Source organism: Gymnogyps californianus, chromosome 4 (assembly GCF_018139145.2).
Source record: "Gymnogyps californianus isolate 813 chromosome 4, ASM1813914v2, whole genome shotgun sequence".
NCBI classification, from domain to species: Eukaryota; Metazoa; Chordata; class Aves; order Accipitriformes; family Cathartidae; genus Gymnogyps; species Gymnogyps californianus.
Window position 1 is genome coordinate 66,905,293 of NC_059474.1, and position 13,117 is coordinate 66,918,409.

At 34.8% G+C, this 13,117-nt stretch overlaps 1 protein-coding gene across 1 annotated transcript in view; it reads left to right on the forward strand.

Annotated features, from left to right (window-relative positions):
* The window catches only part of LRBA (LPS responsive beige-like anchor protein), a 432,278-nt gene that overhangs the window by 64,876 nt on the left and 354,285 nt on the right, over positions 1-13,117 (forward strand). The window contains exons 18-22 of the mRNA XM_050895295.1: positions 1,975-2,067; positions 2,873-2,981; positions 3,533-3,614; positions 5,298-5,421; positions 5,674-5,866. Coding sequence (XP_050751252.1) covers positions 1,975-2,067; positions 2,873-2,981; positions 3,533-3,614; positions 5,298-5,421; positions 5,674-5,866 — 601 coding nt within the window. The remainder of the gene's footprint in view (positions 1-1,974; positions 2,068-2,872; positions 2,982-3,532; positions 3,615-5,297; positions 5,422-5,673; positions 5,867-13,117) is intronic.

The window sequence follows — 13,117 nt, forward strand, 5'->3', positions numbered from 1 at the left end:
TCCTTGCTCCTGTATTGTCTCCAGTCACTTAATGGGTTGTTTGGATGCCTATTGATACATCTACTTTTTGCAATTAAAACACCATATTCTTGAAACTTAAAAATAGTTTTAGAAAGCTTTATAAATATTTGGAGTTTTTAATAATTAAAATTTTAAAAGTAACCAATCTACTGAAAAACTAGTAAGTGTAAGGAAATATTTTTTCCTATGCAATTAGGTAACCCTCATACTGTTCTGTTAAGACAAGCAGGGAAATGGATTATATTGCTTGAATGAACATGGTGTCGTGGGCTTGCTCATTTGTTTGATTTTATAGTTGCTGTGGCTGCAGCTTTCTCTAGGATAAGTTATTTGTTATAGATAACGGTTTTTTAATCACTCCTGGGTTTTCACTTAAATTCTAATATAGAACTAGATTTTTTTTGTCTTAGTTTAGGTATGTAGAAGTGAAGGAATATGTAACTAGTCATGAGTGCTCAGTTATGTATAGGTAAGGCCTAAAAACTTGAATAAGTCCTTTGAACTCCTGACAACTGGCTGATCTAAAATGCAGTATTGTAACACGGGACATTTTTGGAAAGACTCAAGAATCATTGAAATTAAATTTATTGGTTTTTTTTTTCCTTCCCCCTAATAAAGTGATACAAATTTCCTCAAAAATTTCCTCAGAAAATATTCACAGTAAAGGCTGAGTACTGTGCCTTCTGTTCCAATATAATTTCATGGAGCATTAGGAAATGAATATTTTCTTTTTTCAGAGAGAGCTTAGTAGTCCGTGTAGGTATAAGCTAAATCATATTTCACAAATTCAAAGATCTGTCCAATACCATGAACCATAGCCAACTTAAATCAGATAGTGACATGGTCGTAAGCACTTTACTGTCTAAAAAGTAAGCCATGAATGCAATTAGATGTAACTGATAAATACATTTTAGATGTCTTATGTTTTTATGGGAGATTTACAAGGATCAAAAACTTGCATTTGTTATTCTTCACATTGACAGAAGGCCAACATTAGAATTTTTCACTGTGTAAATAAACTTCACTTAATAAAAGATTGAGCTTTAATATACTGCAAATAAATGTTTGAGAAGTTAAGATTAAATACTGGTCCAATTTCTTTTTATTCGGGGATTGGAAGGCATAGATACACGTGATGAGATCTGTGTAGTATTACAGTTTGAATTGGTGATGTCAAATATATTTAAGGTTACTGGACACTTCCTACTGTAAGACTGTACTTCCAATTGTTTATTAATTTACCAGACTTTCATCAATTACATTAACACTTTCCTTGCTGTGTTTGTTACGCTCTCATTTTCTTTCTTGGGAAAACTTCAGCTAGAACTATTCAGCTAGTTAAGTCTAGTACTTTGTTACAGACATGCCCCTTGCTCCCTTCAGCTTTCTTCTTAAACCTTTTTAGTGGAGAATCATGAACAGGTGTAGAGAGCATAATCATAAGGAGGTGAAGAGCAGAAACTGATGTAGGTGAAATGAGAAGAATGCCTCCTGACTTGGTGTCTTCCTCTATCCCTCCTGAGGGAGCAACAGCACTCACAGATGTCAAATATTAGTGCTAGTAATAAATCCTCCTCCATACATGGCTATTCCTATCCAGCTACTTTTACACTAAAACATTTGCTTGCTTAGTTTTCTGGATAAAATATCAGATTAAGACAGTTCTCGATATAGGAATTGCAGCAGCCTTTCACAGCATGTTCTATGAATTGATATTTAGGAGATATTTAAATTTGATTAAAAATCTCTAAATGTAATTAGAAAATGTGAAATCACGAACTATTGTGCCATTAACAGAAACGTCATGCTGGTTTTTGTAGTCTTATTAATAGTCTTTCTTTTATATTAGGCTCAGATACAAATTTATTTGCAGTCTACTGCAGTTAATTTGTCATTCCAAAAATCGCTGTGTATTTCAACTATTTTAGGAAGCCTTGTGTTTTCTCCACTTAGGGTTGTCTACAAGCTTTTAGCATCACAAAGTGAAGGCATCAGGGTGCAAGCTCTAAAAGTGATGGGATATTTCTTAAAGCATCTCGCTCCAAAGTAAGTACTGGTTTAGGTCTTAAAACAAAACCCCCCCAAAAAGAAGGAAAAAAGGTAGGTTGTGACACATACATGCTATATATTATTTGGTGTGTATATATACACATGTTTGTATGTAAAGTAAAAAAACCTATATTGGAGGTTAATCACTAAATATGCTTCACTGAACAGGAGCTACTATTCTTCAAGTACCCTTCAACTTGTTTGTCATTAATACATTTCTGATGTGGTGGAATTACTTGTTATTGGCAACTAGTGTCTAGGCATTATCACTTCCTTACCAAGTTCGTTTAGTACTTGCAGTATGGCTGCTTGCTTTTTAAAGTGGTCTTTTTCCATAATTCCACTGAAATCGGTAGCAAGAGTTAGACTAGTGAGACTGAACCCTGTATTACTTACTGAGAACTAGATTTAATATGTCTCAAGTTGACTACAATAGTAGATAACTATTGAGATCGCTGTCCATGGTTGTTTTTTTGAGTGAAATGAGGACAAAGATACCCTTTCCTTAGGGTTTATCAAGAAATCCCTAAGGGTGTGTTTCAGCTTTTTGGGCCCGTGGTGAGTGGACCACATTTATGGAAGAAAGTTAGCTGTCTTCTGTCTGTCTTCAGGGAATGACTTGTCCTTTCAGAATTTGAATCCTTGCCCTTTTCCTTAACCGAAAGTGAAAGATTTAAGGAACAAAAAAGAAAAAGATGTTTCCAGTGACTTCATATTTCTTGAGGCACACTTTTTAAACTTTTTTTTTCCCCTAAAGCAAGTTGAATACATAAGTTTATTTTATCTTTCTGTACTATTTTAGGAGAAAAGCTGAAGTCATGCTTGGACATGGATTGTTCTCTTTGTTGGCTGAAAGGCTGATGCTTCAGACAAGCTTAATCACCATGACCACATACAATGTCCTATTTGAGGTAGTAATATACTGTAGTTAGGGTCCAATCTTCCTAATTACTTGTAAGACATTGTTAGAAAATTGCTTACATATTTGTGCTGATGTGTTCCAGATGACATTAAACCTTAGCGTGATGCAGCTGAGTACTGCTTTTTTTTTCCCAAAGCTCACTAGAGATTCCGCCTCCCCCCCTTTAACTTGGTTATGCTCATTATGAACAATTCTAGATAATGAGTAACCTGAATGTCTCAAGCAGACACTCATATATATGTGGAATTTTATTGTAGCAAGGATCTTGCCTTATGGTGATTGTTTTGGTTAGATTCGTGTTTCTCTTCCAGCGTATTTAAAATAACAGTGTGCGCTTAAGAGAAAGCAAAAAATATAGTTTAGAGTAAAATTTTAGGAACAGGATGAAATAAATTATCAAGACAGACAACAAGTGTTTGTTTGGATAGTTTTTAGAACCATGATGAAATAGTGATGGTGCTGTATGAAGGATGTATCCAACTATTTTTCAGTAAGCTGTCTTTATGAACATTGATATGGCATCTTCTTCTTTCTTGCTAGATTCTGACTGAACAGATTTGCACTCAGGTGATACATAAACAACATCCTGACCCAGATTCAACAGTGAAGATACAAAATCCTCGTAAGAATGATATACATTTCTAAGTGCTACTGTAAGAAAAGTCTGCTCTAAAAAAAAAATAAGAAAGCTTATTAATTACATCCACCAGTCTTAATTCTGATCTCAGTTTTACATTCTTTCATACAAAAGGAAAGATAATGTGCATTTAGTTGGAGTTATTTAGGAAGTATGTCTCTAGCTTTTTGAAAGACGTTTTATGTGTCTAAATGTGTACGTAGTTCATAACTCACCCTTTTTGGCTGTGCAGTCATGTTATGAAATGGTTTTTCAAGACTTGCACGCACAGAATACTTTGATTTAATACATGTTAAGGTTCCAGCAAAATTCTGATTGCATTATTTAGTGATGTCAGACTAAATTACCTGAAATATGGAAACAGCCTTCATCTTAAATTACATTCAGTACGACAACGCTAGATGGAAAGTAGGAGAAATGTATCTGCTCACTGTTTTGGTTAGCTTACTTTATGGGAAATACCTTGATATGAAACTTTAGATGTCTTTTGAACTAAGAGAAAATACTGATCTCCTTTCCTGTATTATACGCATTATTAATGTGCTCTGTATATAATACAATGGACTTACGATAGCTTTGGGAGTTCATTTTTTCTGGAGAAATAATAGATTTTTCACTTTCATAGCTGCTTTGTCATTAAATGTAGGTCATAGTTGTGGGTTTGCTTCATGTGGAAAGTAGGGGAAGACAGAGGAAAGCAAAGCAGATACAGAGGAAAGAAATCTGGTTGCAGTATGCCGTTTGCCTTCTGGTAAATCTGTATGAAGCAAGAGATGGATGTGAGGAGATTTCTGTTACTTTCTCTTAAGATTTTTGAAGTTGGCAGTTACTGCTGTGGTTAATACAGGTTATTTGTAGTGTGAGGTATGAGTCTGGAATTATCTAGGTCTAGTAGGAAGAATGGCTTCTGGAGTAGCTTTTTAAGATCAGTGCTAATATTATCAAATAAGGAGTTCCTCACAAGATAAACTGAAACTATCACAGTGACTGTGTTCAAATTGTACCCTAATTTATTTACAAAGTTAACTTTCTTTTTTTAAAACTAACAAGAACATTGACTGCCCCACTGCTTCAAAAAGTGGAATGTACCCACAATTTTGACTGTCTCCTAAAAATATAGAAAACATTATGCTCGAGATGAAATTTTATATCAGGAAGGTTTTGTCCCCTTTCTCAAACTTTTTTTAACAGCAGAAATGGTTAAGCATAATCAGAAGTTGTTCACATTCTTCGAAAATTCAGTATTATTAAGGTAGAGCAAAATCTATGCATTTTTCTCATATATTGATTATGTAATGGATGCATTGTATTATGTGAACTTCCTTAGAAAAAAGTTCTGACAGATTCTGATAGCTTGTCATTTATCATGCAGTAACATTTGTGTTGCTTAAACCTGACAATTCAAAAAAATTTCAGAATAATTTAACTTGGATTCCATTTTATTCAGCTGTATAAGCCTGCAAATCCTCCTGATGGTGACCAGGTTTGAGAAGTCTTAGAAGAAGGGATTTGTATTAGTTAAACCTTCTCCTCAAATAGAGATGTGCTTTTTTTCAGTATAAAACTTTATGTAGTGTCACTTTTCTTGTACAAACGATGTTGGAAGATGTCCTGTATTTTATGCTGTGCTTAGTGCTAATATTTTGTTGCTCATGAACTGTTTTACAGAGATTTTGAAAGTTATTGCAATCCTGCTACGTAATTCTCCACAGTGTCCAGAAACTCTGGAGGTTCAACGAGCCTTTCTCTCAGATATGATTAAACTTTTTAATAACAGCAGAGAAAATAGGAGGTAAGATAGCTTGCTGTATGCACTTGTATACAAAGTAAATAAAAAGGTCTCCTAGTAAATTAGACTCATTAAGCAGATACAGCTTCATTGCTGTTCAGCAAATTCTATACTCTAGTATGGTCTTCAATACGTAAAATTAGAGAAGCTTGCACATAGCAGTTGTTTTAAACATGTTGAATTCCTGACTTAGCTGCTGTATGTTTCTAAGATATATTTTGAAATTTGACTAAATAGCATGTGTGTATTTTGCAGGAGTTTGTTGCAGTGCTCAGTCTGGCAGGAGTGGATGCTTTCCCTTTGCTGTTTTAATCCGAAGACTTCTGAGGAACAGAAGATAACTGAGATGGTGTATACCATATTTCGAATTTTGCTCTACCATGCAATCAAATATGAGTGGGGTGGCTGGCGTGTTTGGGTGGATACACTGTCGATCACACATTCAAAGGTAAGTATTTGAAATAGTTGAGAAATTTTGTTATGCTGTGTAATTAGATTTAGAGCCTTAAAGTGCTGTATCATACAGTGAGATAGTCTTGAAGTGAAGGTCAGTAGTTAAATAAAAGCCCAGTGTTTATCTGTTACTGGGCATAGCTTTCAAGTATTTGACAATTAAATGTTAATTTTGTTGTTTGAACACAAATCTTTTTTTGTTGTTGCTCAAATTGTGATGGTATTAGTTTATATTGAAAATGATGCAGATTTTCAAAAATGAGATAATAAAATTTCAGGAGCATTTCTGAAAAATTTTAATGCTGGTTTTGCTTTTTAATAATGGCACGAACACAAGGTGGCGCACCATATCTATTCATAAACAAAAATACCTTTTAGTAACATCAAAAGGCTGTAAAACAAACCAGTAAAAAGCAAAGAAATCAAAGTTAAGACAGATGCTTCAGCTATTAAGCTGTCATGGAATACAGGGTGAGAACGCAAATCCTTGCAGTGTGAATGAGACTATTACCCTTCATTATTCTTCTGTCTGATTTTTTTTTTTTTTGTTGTTACAACCAGAATTATATCATAAAAGTTACTAGTGGATCTTTGAACAAGGCACAGTAGTATAAAAGATAACTGCCCTGCCTTATTCCGAACAAAAGATTGAGGCCAGTGTGGGCCTTGTAATTATTCTGGTTTATCAGAAATATTTACTTTAGATGAATTAAATTATAAATTATATATTTCTAAATGTGTGCAACTTAACGATGTGAAAAGGACATCTGTGAATTCTAAAGATCACTTTATGATTCTAAGGAATTGTTAGCATTTCTGAGGTCCTTGATTTTGTATGAATATTTTCTCAAAAAAAGTCAGTCTCTGCAGACAGCAAGAATACTGTTACTTTGCACCTCTGTTTATTTATCGCATTCATAGCTCGATGGTGGATTATTGGGCTATGGGGAGACAAATGTAGAAATCTATATAATACAAGTGTGTGAAATAATATCATTGAATAGTCACTTAGCTAAATGGAATCCAGGTGCAAAGAATACAGGGCCAAATTTTAACCCTTGCAGAGATCACATTTTAGTTGTTGAAATATTCTTAATCTTCTTTTGTGTCGGCTCTGCAGTCTTCAAAAAACTTGCTTCCTCTCTTTCCCCCAAGATGCAGAGGGCGTGGGTGGAGTAGATTGTACAATGGCAAGCTGTAGCCAGAGTAAAGATCCCTAATGTGCTTTTATAGAAACTGGCATAATTTAAAGCATTTGTGTGATTGCTGGGAATTGCTGGGGAACTGTCCCTGGGGAAAGATGGAGAGGTGGGTGAGGGAAGACTACCTTTCTACCTCTGTTATACAGAGCTTTGGTGTATTGAATTTAAAAATTGTCTAGCACATTATCTTATAAGCTGTAGTTCTATTCTTAGACTCTTTTCGTGAGATAATGCAATGTTGGAGATCTTATTTAAACAGCTTCTATGTCAAAATAATGATAAGGATTTTTGGTCATTATCTTCAGTGACTTAATGTGGCTAATCAATGGTCTAGAGTTCATAGAGGCAAAACTAAGATTTTATTGTGATGCCATGGCCAACTGTTAAGAAAAAACCCGACAGTTTTAGAAAATACCAAAAAAACTGAGGTACAGATAATGTTACTTTTTTTTTTTTTTTTTTTTTTTTTCCTGAAACACTGTATGTTTTTGCGCAATACCATAGTGAATGAGAAAATGATGTGCTTCACTCTTTGTGTTTCTCATTTTTGGTTCCTGGCATGCTGGCATAGTGAGGTATCCTTGGTCGTACAAGTAACTTCCTGTATCAGTTTTCCCAACTCTAACTTTGTTGGCTTTCCAGTCAATATGTAAGGACTGTTTGTTCTTCCAACCTACTTCAGAGGAAGTTGAACAATGGCAAGGTTAGAAGTGTGAGAGTGTGGGCAGAGCTAGCAGCAGAGTGGTGTTGTAATTTTGAAGGAATCATAAAGGAGTTCAGTTTGTTTGGACATCGGTGCTAATATTATCCAGTTCCAGACGCCTAAATGAAAATAATTAAACAACAAAAGCACCCAGAAACTTACTTAATGATAGTGATATGAATGATGATGCAATAATCAAGGATTTTAAAATTGGATTTTTTCACCTTTATGCATTTGCCATTTGAACTTTTTTATAAATAATATATGCAATTTATGCAACTAGCAATATAAAGCTAGATGATATTTCATACCTATCTTTTAATTACATAAGCAAAAATTAGGATAAATCACTAAAAAAGCTCTTTGTGGTAAAACCTTACTAATCACTTGAAAATGTCCTTATAAACTGATATTAATAGCTAATGATAATGAATTTTTAATCCCTCTGATTTTACTTATTTTGAATATTCTTGTGTCCTGTTATACCAATATTGAGATTCATATAGATTCACACATAACACAGTGTAGACGTAATTCAGTGGGCAAATTGTTCGATGCTAAGTGCATCTCAGATGTTTTTGATTTCTAGCATGCTTTCAAAGTAATGTGGGAATTATGGGAACAAAAATATTTCCTTAACATTGCTAAGAGAATAACCAATTTGTGTTTTTATTATTTCATCTCTAATTGTATTGGGTTACTGCTTATTTTTCCTTTTTACAACCCTTTGCGCCATTCTTGCCACTAATTTATAACACTATTCTATGATAAAGAACTAGTACATAAAAGACTAGTGTTACAGAATTGGATAGGTTTTGCAGAGCTACACATCAAGATACATGCAGCTGCTATAAAAAGCCAAAGAAACTCAATTGCAATTTTATTGTCCAGTTTGATAGATTTCCTGCCACCTTTGTAGCAGGGAAGCTGTTTGTCACTGTAACCCTCTCCTCCAACAGCTGCACAACGTTTTATAAGCAGCAATGGCTTTTCTAGCATAATTGCACTGCATTGGTTTCCTTGCACTCAGAATTTAGAAGGTGTGTGTAACCTTTTTAAAGCCAAATTTCTTAGTATTACTCACGTATTTTGCTCATTTCCATATTGTGTTTTTTGATGTTTTCCAAATATTAACACAGTGTATACAAAGGTGTTTAATCTGTGGTTTCTAGTTCAATAAAAATGTTAATGAAAAAATTAAATCACAACTCCCGTTTGTTCTAACTGGCCAGTGCTGAATTTATGAAACCATCTCAGAACTTCTGTTTTTTAAACGTTGTAACCATGCTAGCTAGGCCTTAGATTTATCTGCCTAGCCATGTTACTTTGTAAAAAGGACTGATGATTTTTCGGGTTAATAATAGGCAACAAGTAAAGAATGGTGGACGACTTGCCTTTTTGACCTTTCAGCTTCCTCAAGTTTTAAAAGAATATAATGATTTACACAGTATAATACACTCCTAAATTATCTGAATGTTTTAAACTACTGGGAAGAACTAGCATTTGCTTATTTCAGGCCCTTAAATATATTTTACTACTAAAAAGTTGCTTCATGTTACCATGTGATTTGGTTAAAGAGAAGATATTTGGGTAAATTCTGATTTTTTTAAAAATTTTTTTTTAGTAGCTCAAGAGATTTTCATTAAGACTCAGAAATATTAATATGTATAAGCTACAGTTTTATTGCTATGTAAGTGGAGATTACTGTATAAGTGGAAAAATTTTGTTCACTTGATCTGAATGGGAAGAAGTATAATCTTAAAACGTTAGTACTGTAACTTTAACATACAACATATTTCTAAATAATTGTTAGTTTTCAGTCTAAGGAAGTACAGTTGTAATAAACACTGGTGAGTGTTAAGTAAATTTGTATGTTCTTTGGTGCTCTGCTCATTTAATACAGGAGAAAATAAAAAGGTGTGCACAGCATTTACATGTGTTATGTTTACCTGATTTTCATCACTGTCAGATGAGGGAAAACTGGCAAAAGGAGCAAAGATTAGGTGGTGGAGAAGTTAATATATGATGGCAATTTAAAAACTAACTTGCAGAGAAGTGAACGTGGCTCAGTAGTTTTAGAAAGTAAAAGAGATCAGGATCTCTTGAGTCCAAATCCCATTGGCATTCATGAGTTATTGAGGACAGTTTTGTCTCCATTTTTTCTCCCTATCTTGAAGAAGGGAGTGTCTCCCACAGTGGTGTGTGCAGGCATTTTTAGCTCTAGGGCATTTTGAAGGCTTCAGATGTTCTTCAGTCCTCTGAAAAGCGTGTCTGCATGGCCCTGAGGGGAAGCAGAGGTAGCTAGCCAAGAAGGTCGTTGTACTACTACAGGTTTTTGGTTTTCAATTGTGCGATGCCCAATATATCAATGAAGCAAAGCTGGGGGAGATGCAAATTAAGTAGCACACTTGAAATGCTTAAATATGGGGTTTATTCTTATGGTATAAATAGTTATTTATAAAAAATTATTGCTTATTCTAGATAGAAATGATTCTCAGGGGAGTCACCTGGCTTATGGAGAGCAGAAGGAACTTGGAGACTAGAATGTGCAGCCTCCTTTAAAGCTGTGTACCCTCCAAGATGTGTGGTTATGATGCAATCCTTCACCTTTTCTAGGTGTTTCCTTGTTATAGCTTCTTTTGTAGTAGGTGTGTGGGAAGGCTTTTCCTAATCAATGCCTCTGAGGAGAAGAAAGTATTTTCATTATTCAGCAGGCAGAATAGTCGGGTACAGAAGGGATCTGTACCACTGATGGGCTCTTATGCATGCAGCATGTGTGGTTAATGGGGAGCTCCTCCATCTCATTATTCACTCAGTTTGAGTGAGTGGGATGTCATGAATAAAGCTGCAGGATGCTAAAATTTGACTAATTCAAGTTGAAAGAAAAGTGTGAAATAGGGGATAGGAATAGAGTGAGCAAGGTAAACTGAGAATGGGGAAGAACAGGATCAGCTGGGTAGAGGAAGCCACACAGAAACCTTAAAAGAAGAGTGTAATAGAGATTTACTATTGGTTGAGAAGTACCAGTGGTCTCAAAAAGAAGAAATGGGGAAATGTTTGCAGTGGAAAGAACTGATGTATAAAGAGGCAAACAGCTATGAGATAGTCTTCCTAAGCAAAGATGACCTGAAGAGAGAATGGATTCTCATCTGTATAACTTGGTATAAAAATCATTGGAAGATGGGACCTCTAGAATTGTTAGTGGCCTCCTCTGCTGTTGTTGCAGAGTTTGAGGCAAACCTCCTCTATACTTGCTGCTACCTGTGTTCAGGTTGTGGCTGTGTTGTGGCTGTGGGGACTGAATTGGGCCTCTGGGCCATGAGTTGAAATGATGGATGTGGAGTCTCTGCTACAGGGCTGCCAACAACACATGGAGACATTGGAAAAGGATGGCCAAAGAGAGAAGTGCACAAGACCTATAGCTGGGTTTTATGACAATGCAGAGTGGTAAACACTGAATTTAGTTACAACATATTTTTGGTAATAACTAAATATCAAATGTGCAAGGCAGAATTTGACAGTCTACTGAACTGTAGGAATGATGGCAGGGATTGAGATAGAGAGGAAATATATACCTTGAGAGGATGATGTGCTCATGTATTACAATTTAAACAAATTAAAAGCAATAGTTGCATTAGTGAAAATGAGCAAATACGTTTGGTATGCTGTTTCAATACCTTGACTTGATTTGAAAATAAAATGCTGCCAACGTACATAAAATTATCTCTCAGATAAGCAAAGACTTTTACAAATTATATTGACTAGTACTTGCTTTCTTATTCTAGAAATTATTTGCATGCGTCTTTTTTTTTTTTTCTCAAGCTGAGGAGAAAAAATGCAGGATGTAGGAACATAAAAATGTCTTGGTACAGTGGTTCACCCTCCCCCCTCCCCCTTGTGTGTCAGTGAATGTTTTTTTTTGGTGGAAGCTTAGACTCCTTCTAGAAACTTCTCATGTGTAGTGTCCTGCATAATATATGCTAATTTGCTTTTTTAGCTTTCTTCTGTGAACCACTCAGAAATAACCCAGAGATTCCTCAGGTCAGTAGGTTACAGACTGTAAGTCAGTGTGTGGTGCACACAGTACCTTTGTATCTTTCACTTCACTGAATTGAAAATTAGGTTTGATATCTTCAGATATTGGTGCCTTCTGTCTAACAGACCTGTTTTTGTTTGGAGATTAGTTTCCACTTTTGAACAGTTAGTGTTGCTAGAGAAGAAGTGGAAAAACAGGTCAATAAAGTCCTTGTTAAGATTTAAAAAGTTGTAATGCTTTCTGGAATTATGAAGGGTTTATTGATGGTGTCAGCAGCACAGGAGCTAGTTTGCACTGAGCAGACTCTGTAAGGAAACAGCAGTACTATAGAATTGTCTGACCTGTCTGGCAGACATTCCCTTCTTCTCTCTATAAAATTGCCCACCTGATAATGAAAAAAAGGACAAAATCTTAATGTATAGTTGAAATATTTTCCCTATGTTCTTTAATGCAAATGTCAATCATCTTAACGTTTTTCATTGCTGTATGCTAATTTTTCTCCTTGGCAATTAGTAAATGTTGGATGTCAAATTAAGTTAAAATTAATGGCAGAGGCAAATGTTGCAGTTATTAGCTCACAAGTGTCTTTAACTAGTAGTGCGTAGAGATGCATTCCAAGCATTGCAAACAGCTATGGATTAACCATCAAATGATGGTGAAGATTAATGATTGGCCTTTTAGCTCACTAATTTAGAACAATTTCTAGTAATTAATTTTGTATTATCAGCTTTAGAGTTGGAAATGCCTTAAGGAAAATAAAAAATGACTTGACTTAAGTACATTTAAGGTTCTTCAAGCTAACAGTTGTCTTGTAAGTTGTTGCGTGCTTGCAGATCCTAATGTTTAATCTTTAATACCTTTATATACTATCTCTGTCTACTTGTATTTAGTAATCATAATTTCTACTTCATTTTGCATTTTCGTTGATACTGCTTTTGTTAACCTTAGGTGTTTTCTTTGTAGGGTGTATTGTTTGGCTTTGAACTTGTGTGCTTCATGCAGCAGAAGTGTGGGGGAAGAATTGTCCAGTGCCTCCATCATAGTATCACTATTTCTTGGTTTCCTGTCAAACCAAATTACAAATTAATATAGTGAGCAGAACTGTTTATACAAGCTTGTTGAAAAGTTGGATTTTACAAAGCAGTATTTCTTAAATTTGTTTTTTTTTATATAAATAAGAAAAACCCAAACTCAAAATGCATGTTTGAAAAGTACTGTTTTAGGTAGGCTGCATAATTTTGTGCATTGCTATTTTAATTTGAATATTATTTAAAGGACAGTATTTCATACATTAAGTGACATAAA